The 19881-nt window shown below is 38.7% G+C and overlaps 1 protein-coding gene across 2 annotated transcripts in view; it reads left to right on the plus strand.

The window, feature by feature from the left end:
- The first annotated feature begins 211 nt into the window (after positions 1 to 211).
- Positions 212 to 19881, plus strand: part of LOC120554571 (inactive dipeptidyl peptidase 10-like) — a 58392-nt gene continuing 38722 nt past the window's right edge. Inside the window, exon 1 of one of the 2 annotated variants that reach the window (XM_039793528.1) lies at positions 212 to 486. In XM_039793528.1, coding sequence (XP_039649462.1) covers positions 427 to 486 — 60 coding nt within the window. In that variant the 5' untranslated portion in view covers positions 212 to 426. Of the gene's footprint in view, positions 487 to 11673; positions 11716 to 19881 lie in introns of those variants that run through there. The other variant, XM_039793530.1, reaches the window with a different exon arrangement.

Below are 19881 nucleotides of genomic sequence, written 5' to 3' on the forward strand. Positions count from 1 at the left end.
TCAAACCAAACGCCTGCAAATATCTTTGCCTCGAGCACATTTGCATTCTGATGAAGAAGCGTCTTGGTATGTGGGAGGCACTGGCAAACCTCCTGGTTTATGAACTGTCTGTCAGCTGCATCTCATCTGAAGCTGCACATATGAGAGAGAAGAGGAAGAGAGGGAAGAGGAGAGAGCATTTTACTGCCAGAGAGAGAAACAAAGGAGGGAAAAGAGATTGTGTATTTGAATGTATCGCCTCTAGTGAAGCTTCAACAACGACGAGGAAGAGCAGCTCTGCAGCCTTCAGCGTTATTAGCATCACTTTCAGCTTTGGTCATCTTGGAGCCGAGAAGCAGCCGGAGGAAGTCGAAAAACTTTAAGCAGCTTAAGGGATTTTTTTGGGATCAGATAAGAGGAGCATATCAGTGAAACTGAGGAGCAAAGATGAACCAAACAGCGTCCGTGTCTCATCAGATTGAGTGTCAGCCAGTCAAGGATTCCAAGGTAAGGTGGATTTGTTCATGTTGTGGCTCCTTTATCACACTTTCTATAACCACTGCACCACAAACAAATCATATTCAGATGAAACTGTTACCAAAGTGTTGAAGCAATCAGTACTTTATTTGAGCTTTGACGCTCTCCCTATAATTCCTTCATAATATCAATGAGCTGGAGCAATAACTGTCTCACAAATCTTCTTCAAAAGGTGGATATTTTGTTTTTAAATGAAAGTTTATATGCCAGAGGCTTTATCATACAATCCAATGCCTGCACAACACAGTTAATATGAAAGACAAAATTAAAATACACCCACTCTCTGATCTCATTTTTCCTCCGTAAGTAATATTTTTTAATTGCTTTTTAATGACCTTTTCGCATTTGTTGCAGAGTTCACCTTTCTTTTCTGAATAATGCACCTTTCAATATGTCATTAGAGACTGTTTTCAAAGACTGCCCTTTGGTGTGTTTTTGGACAATAAGGAAAAATTTACCCTGATTAGCAACTTTAAGGAAAACTAAAATTCCAGTCCATATTTTGTAAATGTCTACTGACTAAAAATTGACCAGTAACCCAGCAATTACAAATGAACATGCATTGAATATTTAAAACAAAAAAGGAAACCTATGTCTTTATCTGTCAAACTGGATCCTCAAAGTGCCCTTGTGACCTTTCCACAGTGACAGCAGCAAGCAGAATAAAGGCTTTGACATTAAAGAGCTTCATTATTGCTCCCAGTTTATGCAACGCTGCGAGACAGGAAGACGAACAGCCAAAGTATAATCCCGTACAATCCTCTGCTGCAGCAGGATGGGAATAATCTGGCAGGAGTGAGGTTCCACAATTTATGCAAAGAGAATATTATGTATTCTGTATAAAACATCACCCAAAACAGCAGTACATACTGTAAAACAAACCTGGATGCTTTGTTGCTTTTCACGCACATTATTAATGGTTTTAATTGTGTAATAATCACAGCTCAGTACTCCACTGTCTGGTGCTTTAGCTGCTTCATAAATAAACTGGTGCCTCATTGCCTCTTGAGATACATGATAATTTACCCACTCCTAATGGAGAGATTTAAATTTTAGTGGATTTGTTAGTGTGAGTATGAGCCTTTAGCTGATATACAGTAATACTATTATAAGCTTTCAAAATTGATACAGACAATTTTGTCTTTAGTAGCAAATTAGCTTTTTGTGTTGGCGTTTAATCGCATTATTTCGGATCGTGTTTGTGCCAAAACATGTCCTCAGATAAGACAAAAACTTTCTAGTCAAGCTGAATCATTTTCTTTTTCAGCATTTTTAACTGCGGAGTTCAACATAATGTAACTGCTAAGACATGGCAGCAAATGTGTCCACGGTGTCTTAGAGTCAGGAAATAGGCAAATGTATTCAAAGGTATTTTCGGTATTATTTTCATGGTTCAATCTGCTAATATGACCATTTATATACAGTACCGCCACAGTTCTAAGTATTCATGATTCCCCTCGTTGGTTTAAGACCGTTGAATCACCACCTATATCTCCAATGTGTTCAGCAATTTAAATAGAAGGAATAAAGTAAAACAAGATGGAAATTTAGTCTGAGGAGGCAGAGATTTCCCCACATTTGGTATTCTTGCGGGGTGTAACACACATTTCTGGGACATTACATATCCCCTCCTTCCTCATATCTGTGAAACACCACTGCCTATTAAATGGAGAATAAGTAAGGGAAACTGAAGCATTTGAAAGCAATCTAAAGGTTTCCACACAGGATGTGTTGGGCTGTCTGCCCACACAGGACCTGCGGGGGTTAAAGAGTGACCCTGAACTAATTCACTTCCTGTGAAGGCTGCAAACTGAAGCCGAAAACAGAGCAGCTGTGGTGACCCTGGATTCATCAGCCAGAACGAAAACAGCTTTACAGCATGTCAATCATCTTACTCTCAACAGAAATCCAAGAGTTCTGGAGACGTTACATCTTAACATAGCAGACATAAGAAAATATAAACCGACTCAGATTCAAATAGAGACATTAAATATGGATTGCTAACACCTTTCTTCATTGTTAAGGTCTTTGTTTATCTGAAACAGTGGGATGTTAATGCTTATTTTGCATATTTTTCTCTTTGGTTTCGGTTCTTTGGCTGAGTCAGTTGGCCGCTTGCCATTCGTCAGGTGCACGCTCCGTAACAGGGCAGCTTTCACGTTTGAGGTAAACTCGCATTCACTGAATCTTTGGCCACTTGGCGGCAGCAGAAACAATGTGAACACACTGTTGCCATATCATCACATTCTAGGTTTACTTGGAGAAAACATTATCATTCATATGGAGTCGTAGTGTAAGCCGATATTCACAAATCTTTAGCTCTGTTTTAAACTTAAAATGCAAAAGATTGAAACCAAGACCACCTAAAAACCTGTAACTGAACAGATTGCCACTCTAACAGGGTTGTTCAGCATGTTCAGTTCCCAACCGCAGTCCAAATCACTGAACATTAACATTAGCCCTGTCGTCACTGCCATCTGTTACCGTGGAGATGGACATGGAGTGAAGAAGCTCATTAGCATGTTTGTTGGCCTTTAAGCGTTAATATGCGTCAGCTGCTAATCATTTAAGCCCTTTCCCAATCCCTCAGTAAAACAGACAGGCCTAGACAATATCATGATGCATATATTGAATGCTTCTACGAGTGAAAAACTACATTTGTTGTTTAGAAAAGTGAAATGCAGAGCTGAGCTGGTTGCATTTGCAGGACAGCCTACGCTGTTACCGTGTGAACGCCAGGCTGTGTGTGAGAGATGAGAGATCATGCTGCCAAGCTCTTGCCTGTGTATGGCCGTGTTGGAAGAAGTATTACATCATTTACTTGAATAGAAGTACTAATACAAATCTGTGAAAATACTCCACAAGTAAAAGTCCTGCATTCAAGTGTTATCAACAATATTTACTTAAAGCGTCAAAAGTAAAACCACTCATTCTGCAGTTAAATATCCCTTGTTAGTGTTTTACTATTATATTCATGTTTTTAGATTAATGTTCCTCGATTATTAATGTGTATGTCATAGAAATGAAGTGGTCCACTTTGTTTCTATGGTGTATGTGGCATTTGAATGCTGTAGATGTTTAAGGTTGCACTCATTTTAATTTCTTTATATCACCATATACATATTTACCACATTTATCACATTTCTGATTCATCTGCTTTTAATCTTTCCAATTCCGTCTTGCACTTCACACCCTCGAGATAGCCCTCTGTATCTACACGTAGTGTTCTATTCATACATTATATACACGTTTTAGATATTAAATGTGTAAAGTTAATTATGTCCAATATTCAAGGACAAGTCTGCACCTTACTGTAGCTTTCAGCAATATCATTACTGTCCTTGTACAGTGTATATGCTGTAGATCTTTTAGTCTCCATCTTCAGTCTTTTTATTCTACAGTAAGTCAAACTTTTTTAAACCTCCCCAAATGTTCAGTTTGAATACTTCATTCCAAAGACACACATTGAAATATCATTGCCAAACATCACATGACGAACCTCTAGAATCACATGTATTTATTTGTTTGGCTGTTTTTATATTCATTTAGTTTAAAGCTGTAATCTCGCAGATTTTAACTTTAAATAAATGTCTGTTAAGTCACTATCTAACGCTGAAGGAAGTAACACAACGGCCGACTGATGAAAGTATTGCAATATTTATATGTTGGCAGTATTATGAACTTTGTGTCTGTGGTAAAACTTCTGGGGAAAAAATGCTGTATTTAATTTTTTATCTGTTGTATTCACACAAAAAATCACAAAAACCATGAACACAACTGTGAAAACATGCTATGCTCCAGACTGCTAAACTCAGCAGAGTGCCATCGTTTCGAGGTCTAACGGCATTTTCACATATCTTCTTAAATTCACCTTTTTAAGGTATTTGCATATTACTGATCCGAATCTGTTTCACATCAAAATGTTCTGAACAAACTCAGCTTTCCATTTTGTGAGGCCCAAATTTGTTTCGGAGCAACATGTAAAGAGAAAATTTGCCGCTAAAGCTGAAACATTGATTTCGAAATTCCTCAAATCTCTTTTGAAAACAAACCTTAACTTATGACGTGTGTTTGTGTAACTTATGATGCATTGTACAAATTGTTTCGGTGCTTGGAATGAGTTTGACAAAGTTTTAGGTTATATATGATTAAAATAGTAAATAAATGTCTGAAAAGGAAATTTTGAAATATCGCTTTTTGATTAGGAGTTTGGTCAAAGATCGTCTTCCATCCTCAGAGGGTCCTACATTTTGGATGTATTCATTTTATTTTACTTTTTTTTTTATATTTGAATTTCACATTTTTCAAGCTGGGATGTCAGTTTGTAGAAAAAGCTTTGTTAATAAAGTTTACAATTGACAAAACAACAAGAGCAAATGCACGGAATGTGATGATGTCACAGGCATAAAAGGATCTGACCTCATAAAATCAAAGGGCAGCGGAATGTGATGATGTCACCAGCTGCCTGATCCCAGACATAGGCAGACTCATATCTCAACTCCACAAATTCCATTTACAGCCCCCGTTACAGTCAGACCTAACGCATGTCGTGAACACAGGTAGGATACTTAGAAATGGCTTCAGCAAAAGTGACCGTTTTGTCTGAAACCCAATGGGTCAGACTACCGTCTGTATTCAATCAGCCCAAAGAAGCCGAGGTGTACAACAGGCAGGCAGAGGTAGGGACGCGTACTCCGACATCTGACGTTAGTGAAACCAACAAAATCCTCTTGTCCTGGCAAAACATGCAGGAGGCAAACAAAGCTGACCAGCGTGCCAGAGGCGGAAGATTCAACAGCGTAGTCTTTAGGAGATGTCTGGATAATGAGAATAAGCTACTGATTGATTTGAAGAGAAGAAAAGAAAAAATGGCTAAAGATGAAGACAGGAAGTACGAGGAGACGATGCAGTCTAAACGGGAAGAAGCTCTGAGACTGGAGCAGGAGAAAAGCCTTCGGAAGAAGCTTCAAAATCACATCATGGCAGAAAATCTGAAACAGCAAATGAAAAAAAGGGAGCAGCTGAAAGAGGAAGAGAGACTGCAGAAAGAGAAATATGCAGAATTCCTCTGTAGCCTTGACGAACAGCATGCGCAGGAGCTAAGACAGGAGGCGGAAAAAAAAGATGAGTTGAAAAAAGATAATTTACAAAACCAGCTGGAGGATATAGCCATCAAAAACCTCAACATGAAGAGAGAGGCGCAAAGACTTTGGTCAGAGAAGAAGAAAGCCAAACAGGATCAGCTTGAAATGGAAAGAAAGCTATTGCAAAGAAAAACTAAAGGGGTACACAATTTCCCCAATTCCCAGACACCTAAACAGATTGTTAGTGAGAACCTGATGGCCTTGCAGGAGGAGAAGGCTGCCACCATGGCTCTGACGGAGGAGCAGATGCTTGCCAAACATTTGGCAGATAGAGAAGCTGATCTGGCAAAGCAGCAGAAGGAGGAAGAGGAGAAGAAGGCTGCAATGTTTCAGTCTATCGCTGCCCACAGAGAGAATACGATACGGGAGAAAGAACAAAAAGAAAAGGCAGAGCGTCAGAGCAACGTGGACTGGATTCAGGCTCAGATCGAGGTTGACAGGTTGTTCCTAGCCAAGGAAAAAGCGAAGGTCAAGAAGATCAGAGAAGACAAAATCAAATTACATAACTTCAACGTCGACTTGGCAGCTGAAAAACGTGCCGTCCTCGAGGAGCTCAAAAGGGAGAAACGTGTTGCGGCGAAGAATGCAGAACAGTTTGCTGTGAAGGACAAACAACGCCGGCGATATGTTGAGAATGAACTCCTCAACGCTGCAGAGAACCTCCCTTTGTTTGAGGAATGTCGGAAGCTGCAATTTAGCAATAACAAATCCAAAAAGGTCCCCCTGGGGACGGCCCTCCGTCTGCCTCCCATTACCAATGCAGCTCAGAACACCTTGGCTTCAAGCAGACGAGGGTTCGCTTCCCCTTTGAGTGTGGATGGATCCAAATGCCTCGTTGCAAACACCAACCAGCCATTGCCCAAACTTTCCAGTGCTAAACCTCAGCATATTAAACAGCTGCATGATTACAATAAACTGGAGCTCGCATATGAAGAGACCAGGTTGTTTGACCTGCAACAGATCTACCGCTCCCCTGCACCGGCCTTCTCCAAGCTCCCTCCCATCCCAAATGCAGTCAAGCAGTCCAAAAGAAATTACCTGGACCGGCATCCTTAATTTACCAGCCTGTCCCTCCTCCTTACGTCACTACTTTACCCTCCGACGTTCCCTTTCCCTCTTTTATTCTCCATTTAAACCTCTTTCTATTCTTCGCCTGTTTCCCATGGAGACTCAGCGGTGAGCACTGATGTCTCCCAGCCAGGTTCTGAACTTTGTCTAAGGGTTTACTCTGGGTGCTCCGGTTTCCTCCCACACTTTAGATTAGCAATTAGAATATAATAACAATGCATATTCTGATCTTTATGTATGGGTCTACTCTGGGTGCTCCGGTTTACTCCCACACTTTAGATTAGCAATAATAATAATGCATTAAAAATCATAATCAATCATCATAAAAAAAATCATAAACAAAATAATAATATTGTCTGGACTTGCATTTCATACACAATCGTTTTTTGAGCGTTTAAGTCATTTTACCACCTCAAAATAACATTTGTTAACTGAACTAGGGCTACAGTTAGATTTACTGAGGCTCACATGTATGTGGCTGTTGTTTCTATGGCGATCTGGGCACTCAAACACAAAGGGGGAGAACATGTTACACCCAGTCTGTACTCTATACACTGCTGGCAGTTTCTGTATTTATATGTCAGGGTGTGTGGGTGGGAGGGCTTGTCAGTCTGAGATGTACATTACAAGGCAACATCAGGGATTGTTTTACTAACAGTTTGGTCTAGAGGACAGATATTCCGTATTTTCACAGGAAAAAGGCAAATATCCTCTGTTGAAATGAAAACTATTGACCGGTTACTCTTTTAACATGAAAAAACGTAATCAATAAATATCTAATTACCTTTTTTATTATATTAAAAGATGAATTTATTCAAAAACATAATACAATTCAGATCATATTCTGCCAAATAGATAACTTGTATAATCTATCTACCTGGCTCTTATCATTTGAGTTGATATTGTGTGTGTGATAAGTGTCCCCTGATGGACAAAGTGACTGCATTTATGTAAAATCAGTAGCATACAGTAGTATATGAAGGATTGCAAGTCTACATTTTGTCACTAGAGAGCAGTGTTACACAAGGCTAGTCTCCAGAAATACTCTGGTACGAGTTAAAGTCATACACGTAAAAGTAAAAACTATTAGAGTCAAGTTTTAAAAGTAAAAATACTTATTATGCAGAATTGCCCACGTAGAATGATTATATAATAGGATTATAAATATCGATGTGAAAAACATCACTTTAATGTTGCAGCTGTTAAAGGTGGGGCGAATGTTTTATCTACTACCGGGTCGCTTAAACTATAATACCATATCATTATTCATTTGTCAACTACATTTTGCATTACTAATCTAAATATGAAAAGTAACTTCACCTACACAGCAGTCAAATACATGTAGTGGAGTAGAAAATACAAGATTCCACTGGAAGTATAAAGTGGCAGAAAATAGAAATACTCAGTTACAGTACGATTACCTTAAAATTGTACTTGAGTACAGTACTTGAGTTAACCACCTGAGGACAAAAGATGCACCGGCAAGTCCAAGCCATGTTTGACAACACTCTTACTCAAAAAGCCATATTACAAAATTTCATTTTAGACATTTATTTACTATTATATTCATACATTTCGCTACTTTTGTGAACCCAAGACTTTTTTAAACTGATTTCAAGCACCAAAACGATTGACAAGAGATTTGTAAAGAAATATTTTCAGTTTAGGGCCAAATGATCTCTTTATACATTGCTCTGGAACGTCACTATACAGGAAGCTGAGTTTGTTCTGAACATTTTTATGAACATTTATGAAACACATGGGGATCAGGTTATAGGCATATACCCTTAAAATGAGAATTCAAGAAGATATCTAAAAATGCCCTTAGACCTCAGAGGGTTAATGTACTTAGTTAACTTCCACCACTGAAATGAGGCAACCATGCACTTACAACCAAAAGATAAAGCTTTTAATTTTAGACCGACAGCATGCTATCCACCTTTATCCATCACAGTAACCTACGTGGAGAAACACATGCAGCAGCTGCTTTGATGTGTTTTTATTTTTGGGTCAGTGAGTCACAGTGTGGCTCATGATGAGGAATCATCTCAGGTTAGACTGCGCTGAAATACAATTTCCCAAACCAAGGTCAGTGCCATGAAGGCAGCAGCCCAGAGGCTCTCATCCCTGCACACGGAGTGACTACTGTATCTCTCTTCATTCAGCTACAGCTGCTACACTCCAGCAGATAGCTAAATACCAGGCCTGGAGACAGGATACATCATATCCAAGGTCAAGGTTGCTTTTATTGTCTCTCAAAAGAAAAAAAAACTGAACTGAAAAACTTGTCTTGGATTGAAGGAATATGATCCTAAAAATATGACATTCTCCAGACAATAAATCATCACAACTTGGGTGTGAATGACCCCTCATCTTACAAAACGGCCTTGTGGCAAAACACAAAATAAAATGTAATAAAAAAATGTACCACAAAACATTAGTTGCATTGTTTTTACATAATACTACAGCATACTGTACATTTTGTGAACTTCATAAAATCGCATTTCCCCCTACAAATACACCGAATATGACTTTTTTCCCCCTTGCAGCAATTAACACCTAAAAAGCATCATTGGCAGTTAGCGTTCATCACTGAAAAGTGCAGGTGGCTTTATTTTGTCTGTGTAACCTAAAATAAACATTATATGATGCCTTCAGCCAGCTGTGACATAACATAAACATAAAACAATCAGATATACAAAGACGAATTACATTGTTTCTGGGTGCTTTTAAAAAAAAAAAGTCTTGTGACTAATGTTTTTGTCAGTTTAAGTGCAAAGGCACATACAGAGAAAGCTATAAAGAAAAAGAAGATGTTCAGTTAATTGCTACTGGTGGACAGTCACAGTTGGTCACAGATGGTCCAGTAGAGAGCTGAATAAAAAGAACAGAGATAAGGAAGGGCTGAGCAGCTTCCTAACGCCTCGCACTAATAAAAGCGTTACTCTTAATCAGTAATGAACTCTGTGATCCATGGCTCCCCTCCAGGTGATAATATTCGAGGTTAGAGAAGAGTGAATGTGGAGACTGTCACACAGTGAAAAAGTAATTTTAAATTTTTTTTAAATCCTACACACCCTTAAGCCTAAATGACACTTTGTGTGACATTTTAGGAAAAACAACTTTTCGCTTTCTGACAGATTAAAATGGACTTTTTTACAGATTTCACTGAGAAGTTACACAGGACTTAAAACTGCAGCTAGCATCAAGTTGCTCACAGCTTCACCATAAAGTGAGTCAATAAATGGGTCTTTATTCCGATGGGCTTTAGTTCACTGTGTCTCCTCTGGCGCAGCAGCACCTCTCACTTTAATGTGAATCTGTCGGAGTTGTCTTTGAACTCCTGCTGTGTGGGTTTGAATCCTCGGGGCTTTTCCTACTGTCGGTCATCCTTCCTACTGCTCGCTGATGATTTATACAGTAGATGTCAGAAAATGTGCAGCTTTTCATCTTATTACCCTGGAATAATAATTAAATTTGCCCTGGAATCCTCCATGTTTGGTGTAGTTTGATTCTTCTCGGCCAAACATACACGACTTGACATCATGAGTTATTTCCAGCCACTGCAGTTGAGTATATATATATATATATATATATATATATATATATATATATATATATATATATATATATATATACACACACATATATATACACATATATACACACACACACACACACACACACACACACACACACACACCACACACACACACACACAGTACAGGCCAAAAGTTTGGACACACCTTCTCATTCAATGTGTTTCTTTATTTCCATGACTATTTACATTGTAGATTCTCACTGAAGGCATCAAAACTATGAATGAACACATATGGAATTATGTACTTAACAAAAGTGTGAAATAACTGAAAACATGTCTTATATTTTAGATTCCTCAAAGTAGCCACCCTTTGCTTTTTTGATAACTCTGCAAACCCTTGGTGTTCTCTCAATGAGCTTCATGAGGTAGTCACCTGAAATGGTTTTACCTTCACAGGTGTGCTTTGTCAGGGTTAATTAGTGACATTTTGTCCCTTATTAATAAAAAAGCAAAGGGTGGCTACTTTGAAGAATCTAAAATATAAGACATGTTTTCAGTTATTTCACACTTTTTTGTTAAGTACATAATTCCATATGTGTTCATTCATAGTTTTGATGCCTTCAGTGAGAATCTACAATGTAAATAGTCATGAAAATATAAACGCATTGAATGAGGTGTGTCCGAACTTTTGGCCTGTACTGTGTATTATATATATATATATATATATATATATATATATATATATATATATATATATATATATATATATATCAGAAAATATTCCAGTAATTTACAATATCAACAGGAAGACTGAACATTTACAGTGAATCAATTGCAGTCAACCCTAACCCTAACTTTATTTAAAAAGTGTTTTGGAGTGAATGTGGAGACCTAATCCAAACAACAAAGAAGTGATTATAGTATTATTTTTCTTAGAAAACAAAGGCATTAAAATACCTATAATAGAAAGAAAACATAATTTCATGCTGCTTCTTTTAAACCCACTTCAGTCTGATTTGCTTTTAACACAGAAACCGGGTGAATGAGCATCACTCTCACCACTTTAGACAATTAGATTATCAGACTAACGACAGCAAGTGAAACTAGGTTGACTGATTTTTACGTATGAATGACACCATTTCTTAAGTAGCAAAATCAGAACAGAGGGGTTCTTGTGCGTGTGTGCATGTGTATGTGTGTCACACGTCTGTTTACTCTGAAGAGAAAAAGCCAGACAGAAAGACACGCTGGCATCAAGAGCATGAGAGGAGGCTATCTTTTACTTGTAGTTTTGCAGAAGGAATGCATTTATTTTATTGTTTTTGGACAACATTGCCCACTTTTGAGGTTGAGCGTCTGGCTGCTGCCTGAGTTTGATGCTTCGCTGTTCAGTGTTTGGCCTGGAGAGATGTCAAAGTGATGGACCCAGAGCTCAGGTACCCGGAGGTGAGGTGTCAACATGCTCTTATTTATAGAAACCACAATGATGTTACAGCGTTATGGAAGGTGTTGAGTGAGTGTTTGACATGTGGGCCTTCAGTAGGGGGTGGAATATTTTAAACAAAAACATCCTAAAGTTTCCTTCATAGCTGGAGAATCAATGGAGGAGAGTGACGTTTGTGTTGTATTGTCAAGCCCCAGGAGTGTCTGCTGCCTCCTGGGAGAGTGGGGGCTCTGAGAAACAGAAACACATCCTCTGGGATTTAAAGTGTGTCACACTGCTGTTGTTGTGTTGAGTGTAGAGTGGGCTGTAGAGTGTGCTTCTGTGACATTTGAACACAGGATGCAGAGGTTGCACTGTGCCCAGTTTAGCCAATGGAAAGCCAGGACATGCTCGCCTCAACCAGCTTTTGAGTTTCCGCGAAAAAGATACTTTATTAGGGATATGATTAGGGTTGGGTACCGAAACTCGGTGCCAATAGGGAACCGGTGCCGACGTAAACGGTAGTAACGAGACCGAATAAGAACGAAAGTTTCGGTGCCTCATTTCGGTGCTTGACTTTACACTACACCTGACAGCATGTAACGTTAGCCTACCTTTAGCTAGCAGCTGGATTAAACACCGGTAAAATGCTGACAGCTAACGTTAAACAGTGTAAAGTGTGACTGTATTTCACTGTGGAGGACTTCAACAGCGGGATGTAACAGTCTGCTCTGCAGCGCAGCAGCAGATATACAGTATGTTTATATGGTCGGAATTAAACAACACAGACGGTGCATTCACTTAAAACAGGTTGCCTCGTGGTGCATTCACAGTAATTGTAAAATACCCTTTTCCCATCTGGGGTTCAACAGCAATTTACTGGTGAAATAAATTATTGTTATAGTTATTACATTATTATTAAATCTTTAATTTTGACCATGGCCTTAGCAATAAACAATTCACTGACTGTTGTTTACTACCCTTATTTTTTTTCTTCAAATTTCTTTTTTAACTTTATTGAAAAGTACCGGTTCAGGCACCGTTTAGGCACCGGCACCGTTTTAAAAGTATCGATTTAGCACCGGAATCGAAAAAAACAAAAACGATACCCAACCCTAGATATGATGGAGTTCCTAAGCTCATAATGAAGCAAAGAAAACCTAACCTGAACGAAATAAGAGATGGTTGTGTCATTCTGGTTAGGATGCAATTGATTTGTATTATCTTTTAGCTTCTAGTTATTTTCTTGCTTAATAGATTAACTGTTTTGGCTATAAAATGTCAGAAAATAGCGAGAAGTCACCACCACAATTGTCTAAAACTCAAAGTGACATCTTCAAATTGTTTGTTTTGTCCGACCAATGCTTTAAAACCTTAAGAACTCGGTTTACTATCACAAAAGACAAAGAAAATAGCAAATCGTCACAATTAGAAAGCTGTGCAATGTTTGGTATTTTTTCCTTTTTGTTATTGGTTAATTGACCAATCATTTCAGCTCTACAGTTTGTAGGTTTCGGGCCCATCTGTCTTTCTGACACTTATGCAAGGTTTGTGGTTTGACCCTGGAGGTCTTTGGCTCTAATGAAGACATCTGTAACAGTCCCACTCTTATGAAACTAATATGACTCAGGAGTCTCTCCAGGCCGAGACGTCACACGGAAATAAAATCCCACTGGCACAATTTACAACCCTGCAGTTTGTCTCTCTGATGCTGCTCGGCTACCTGAAGCCCCTGCACAGCCTCAGGCTGGTTAATGGGTCAGTCAGTAAACCCTGCCTTACTTTTTTTCTGGGTCAAGGTAGAGGATCTTCCACTCTTCACTCCACTGACTGTTTTGGTTGTTGTGTCCTGGCTTAACATATCAGCTTTCAGTTTATCTTTTAGCTGTGGAAGCGTTTTCAAATTTATATATTTATTGTTATTTATTCATGGTCTAGAAAGCATTTGATTCAATGAGGATATCTGTGTATTATCATGGAGATGACTAGCATGTGTTGCAGGTACATGCTTTCATCTGCCAGCTGCACTACACCACACAGCTTATTGTGTCTGTGCTGTTTGCAATTTAGCATTTCTATAAATGGACATTTAGGCCTTGAGGTTATTTAAAGCATTTCTACAGTTCAGTGTTTTAATCGCCTTCTGCTGCACAACACATTGGAATATGAATTAGTAATCAAGAGGAGAGTAAAGCATTTTGTTTCTTTTATTATGATTATTTCCAGGTTGGTCCTGGAGTAAATTTCTTTTCTTTTTGACCGGTTTTAAGACATTGAAATCGTGCATTTTTCTTGGCTCTAAGTGACAAGCTTTTCTACTCTTTTTGTCTCTAAGTGCCAACATGAAGGACCTGTTAATTTAGAATAATCTGAAATACAGGAATGCAATCAGAAGGCTAATCATTCTTCACTTTGTCTTGATTGTTTGAAAAAAAAATGTATTCATTTTTTAATGCACACAGATATTTTCCCACTAGTATTGCAGTCAAATGTCAGTGTAATTAAAGCTGCTAGGATGGTTGCATTTTGCTAAAAAGGACTTTAATATACTGTACTTGTTATTCATGTTCATGCTACATTTCCTTGCCGCACAGAAGCAATGATATAATGACAGGGACACCGAATAACACTTTGACCTCAACATAGATGCCCAGCAACATCACATATCCAGAAAGAAATAGTGTCCAGAGTTTGTGAAATGATGGAGAACAGCATCTTGTTAACAAACCGCTCCAAACATGTAAAACCGCAAAAACGGCTTAAGGCTAAGAGCACGGATAACCACTTTGGAATAATGCCTAAACACTCCTAAGCCGGACTAATAGGTGGTTTTCCTGTTCTTCCCATTCTGCCAACACTGCATAAATGACGCATTGGCTTGAAATCTGGAGTCATGGTAAGACATGAAGGAGTAAATCTAAAGAAGTTACTGTAGGACAAGACTATCACATCCAACTAAAGGTACGTTACGTACGCCTATGTAATTAAGTGACGATGCAGTGTAGCACTTCTCCTTCTAGACTGAAGCATTGGTTTGAAATCAGGGCCACGTTCAGCCCCCACAAAACGAAGCAATACGTTTTTTTTAACTGAAACCAAGGTGCGTTGGACACCCTGTTGTGTGCGCAAATGTTCTGCCTTTTTTTTATTTATTACCACACGTCTCTGCTGATTGGGTATCACCTGTGACACAGCCAATAAACGAGAGACACACCCAGATAATGAGAGAAAACATACCTCAAAGCCATTGCAAGCAGTTGCACCAGGTAAACGTAGCAAAACGTAGCACACCGTTTTGAGACTGAACGTGCCCCTGGAGTCATAGTAAGAAAGGAGGGCGTAATCTAAAGAAGTTACTGTAGGAAAAGACAATCACATCCAACTAAAGTTACATAAGCCTATGTAATTAAGTGAGGATGCAGTGAAGCCCTTTTCCTCAGTATTTCTGGACTTTAACCTGCTCTTACCAGGACTTGGCCTCAGATCCTTTTGGGTCAATTACCCACTTAGGTGTCTTCCTTATCTAAAAACACTCTTCTCATCCAGACCTCAGTGGTTCCAAGCTCAGAGCCCTGCAGGCTTCCATCCAGGAAGCAGGTTAATTACATTCACCTGGCGTCCCAGGTGGGAATCAGCCCCTGATTAGGCAGCACAAGTTAAACCCAAGGGGTTTGGAGATCTGAGGAGGAGGAGGAGGAGGAATCTCAAACGTTTTGACACATGCCTGCTTGCTGCCTCTTTGCACATCGTTTGCAAAAAAAAAACAGCTGGAAGATGATGCATCTGGGTGTTGATCCCAATGGTAAAAAAGTTTGGTTAAATTTGTGTTAGAGTGCCTTAACACAGCCGAGGACAGAAAACATCCTCCGGTTGTTGTGTTCGATTTTTAGAGGCCAAGAGGCACAAAAGGACTTAATATTTTACAAGTAGGCTAAAACACAATCATAAAAGAAAACTGTAATAGCACCAAACACATAAACATGACGATAAAACGGTTTAATATGGTAATACTCTATCCCAATAAATCAAATCACAACGGCAATAAAACACATAATTTGGTTCTGCAGTGTCCATGTGATTGTTACAAGTCACAGATGAATGCATGAAGGCTGGTGCACAAATAGATGCAATGCAAACATGCACAAATGCTAGAACAAGTCATGCATGTACAAATGCACAGGCTAGGTTGTGGTCTAAAGATTACTGCCTCAGGGACGTTAGTGAACTTTCCAAACACCAGCTGAGGTCAGAGAGAGAGCAAGAGAGAGAGAGAGAGAGAGAGAGAGAGAGAGAGAGAGAGAGAGAGAGAGAGAGAGAGAGAGAGATCCATTTCCATGTGGTCTCTGATTCCACTTGTTAAATATTTAATGAAGAAGGAAAAAGAGTCCAACACAAGCTTTGGGGAACTTTTCCGTCCTTTCTTGTCCACTACTACCACCCTTCTTCTATTCCACTCCTCCACAGCTTTCAGAATTTTCAGCCTCTCTCCATCCATCCTTGCATATACTCTTTATTTCTTCCCCTCTGCTTTCCTTGAGATTTTCAATCGGCTGCCATTTTCTTCCATCGCTCCCTGCTCGTTGACCTCGAGCCTTTCCTCCAGTCTTCAGTTGAGCTAAACACTGATCATTCTGTTTCCATCAAGCACACACACTTGTGTTACTGCACGTCTCGTGATTTTTTACTCACATCTATCCCTCCTTAACCCTTCAAACTGAAGATCTCAATTTTCAAATTGAAGATGCATTAGGTGTGCTCGATCACAGAAACTGAGACAGAAACTACGCACTATAGCTTTAAAGGTCCCTTGACATGGTGCTCTTTCGTTGCTTTTATATAAGCCTTAGTGGTCCCCTAATACTGTATCTGAAGTCTCTTTTATATAGACCTTAGTGGTCCCCTAATACTGTATCTGAAGTCTCTTTTATATAGACCTCAGTGGTTTCCTAATACTGTATCTGAAGTCTCTTTTATATAGACCTTAGTGGTCCCCTAATCCTGTATCTGATGTCTCTTTTATATAGGCCTAGTGGTCCCCTAATACTGTATCTGAAGTCTCTTTTATATAGACCTTAGTGGTCCCCTAATCCTGTATCTGATGTCTCTTTTATATAGGCCTAGTGGTCCCCTAATACTGTATCTGAAGTCTCTTTTATATAGACCTTAGTGGTCCACTAATACTGTATCTGAAGTCTCTTTTATATAGGCCTAGTGGTCCCCTAATACTGTATCTGAAGTCTCTTTTATATAGACCTTAGTGGTCCCCTAATCCTGTATCTGAAGTCTCTTTTATATAGACCTTAGTGGTCCCCTAATACTGTATCTGAAGTCTCTTTTATATAGACCTTAGTGGTCCCCCAATACTATATCTGTAAGGTGGAGGGTGTGGCCTTGACCAACTGCCACTTTGCTCGTTTGAAAGCCATGATGTCTCTCTCTCTCTCTCATGGGTGGGCCAAATTCTCTGGGCGGGCAAAGCAGAGAAAGGGGAGGTAACCTTGCTCCTTATGACCTCATAAGGAGAAGATTCCAGATCGGCCAATCTGAGCTTTCATTTTCTCAAAGGCAGAGCAGGATACCCAGGGCTCGGTTTACACCTATCACCATTTCTAGCCACTGGGGGCCATAGGCAGGCTGGGGGAACTCATATTAATGTTAAAAAAGCTCATAAAGGGACATTTTCATGCCACGGGACCTTTAAGTGATATATTGAATATAGGACTTTTACTTATAGCAGACACTGTGGTACTTTTAGTTAGCAATTGTGTCCTCGGCCAACTCAGAGTTGAACAAGTTAGCGTAATTAGCTGGCTAGCTACAGCTGATAAAATCTGCTAAAAGCGATAGTTGCGGGCTAGAAATGAAAAGCCTGCTTTTGTCTACCACTGTTTAAAAGCCAAGAAGTTTAAAAAATGACTATGCATTTTGAGTGATAGTGTAAGCTACAGTAGCTACACTGTAAGGATTAATGTAGAGTCCTACAGTGGAACGATTGACAGACTTGACAACAGTAACTAAGGGGGGCGGGGCTTATGACTAATGTGTCCTTGTGGGAGCGTTTGGTCCTTAGGAGGACAGACATACAAGAAGGCACACACACGAGGAGAGTAATATACGCAGGCTGGTTTGTCTTTTGTCGTCCACTCGTCTTCCAATCTTCATCTGTGTTTTTTCTCCACCTCCTGTTATTGTCATTATTTTTGGATGGTGGGCTCAGTATGTGTGTGGTGGCTGTGGGGTTTGTGTCTTCGGGGCTTTCTACGTGACACCTATCAGTTTGCATCCAGTCACTTGGCAGCAGGAAGGGCCAGCTGGTTACTGATCTGCTCGATTGTCTCGCTTCATTTCCCTCTGAAGGGATTTCAAATGAAGCCTTGGCCCGGTTCATTCTCAGATGACACGCACAGCTATATAATCCCATCATTTATTTCAGAGGGGATATTCTAATACTAGATATCACAGAAGAGCTCTCAGTCCCTGAAGTGATACTGTAGGAGTAGTAAAGTGACATCATCAGGGGTAAAAATACCATAAAGTGCAAGACACAGGCACATTGTAAGTCCCTATGGGGATATTACACTGCTATACAAATACTAATCCACAGAAAATAAAATATATATATATATATATATATATATATATATATATATATATATATATATAGTATATTATAGTTTGTGTGGGATGATTTAATACTTTTTAATTTAATGAAGTCACGTGCAGCACAATTTGTCAGTAAGACAGATACATGAAACCGGAGACATGATTTTTTGTTGAATAAATGACTAAAATAATGAGTGATTTCAAGTAATAAATTGAATGAATTTCCTGTTGCAGCTTTAATTAGTTAGGCACTCACAATGTGAAAGTATAGCAAACTCATACCTGAAAATATGTGTAGGACTGGTATTCTTTTATAGTTTCTCTTTCTTACCAGTGGTAGAAAAATACATTTACTCAAATACTGTAGTACTATTTTGAGGTACTTGTACTTTCCATTTTCTGCTACAGTTTAAAGGGGAATATTGCAATTTACATTACAAAAGCTTTACTTACTACTTACTTTGTATATTGTGATTAATAATACAAAATATAATAAACTAATCAATTATGAAGTATACTTATCGGTTATGACAAGACTTTATTGATCCTCAAAGCTTCAAATTGAAATTAGTCCCACCATAACACATTATTGCATCAATAGTTATAAACGGTTATATGGTATATGTGATTCAGAAATTAGCTATTCTGCACAAGTACTTTTACTTTGGGTATATTTTGATGCTAACCCTTTTGTACTTTAACTGAAGTAAAATGTTAAATACTTGTATTTGTTTTATAGTATTTCTGTGTTATTGCTTCTTTTAATTAAGTACAATATCTGAGTACTTCAACCACCACAGTTTCTTCCTCTGTTAAATGTTAAATGACGGATTTGATTTCCAGAACCGCGGACAGCGCTAGAGTCAGCACAGAACCAGACGCTACTACGTCTCAGCACCATGGACAGCGAACAAGCCAGCTAGAAACATAGTAAAGAAAGAAAGTCCTATTTGTTCAGCAAAAACTAAAAAAGTAGACGTTGGATTTCTCGAAGTTAGCCAGAACTATATGTATGTATATATGATGGCACCGGATGTACGATTAGCAAACAAATAAAAGCCTTTAAAAACACCATATAAACCATTTCATCTTACTTACTATGGAGTGAATCTAAAATAGATCTGGTACTGTTCTCCTAAGAAACAACAATATACAGTAGACTTATGAAATAGTCTTTTTTTCATTTCTTTATTAGGAATATAGACATACAAACAAACAATTCACTTTGAAAATAGAGCTTTGGCCTCGGGTCGAGTATATAAACAAAACCTAGGAGCTTATACCTGACAATTCAAAGTAAATAAAAAAGACAAGAAAAAAATAAATAAAGGGGGCTATCTCAAATTAACTTAAGTGTCTCAAGTTACGAAATCATTTTAAGGGCTTTTTTGTCTTTGTCTTAACCTGTTTCTATGACTTACACAAGATGCTAAGCTCATTCTTCCAATGGTTCAGGGAGGGTTTTGTCTTAAAATATATACATGTATGTATAAAATGTTTTCCTAGTAACACCAACCTGTTGAGAATAGAATCTACATTCTTCAACAAAGACACCAAACTTAAGTTACGTAAGAGGTGATATCCCT

The sequence above is a fragment of the Perca fluviatilis genome, chromosome 24 (genome assembly GCF_010015445.1).
Source record: "Perca fluviatilis chromosome 24, GENO_Pfluv_1.0, whole genome shotgun sequence".
NCBI classification, from domain to species: Eukaryota; Metazoa; Chordata; class Actinopteri; order Perciformes; family Percidae; genus Perca; species Perca fluviatilis.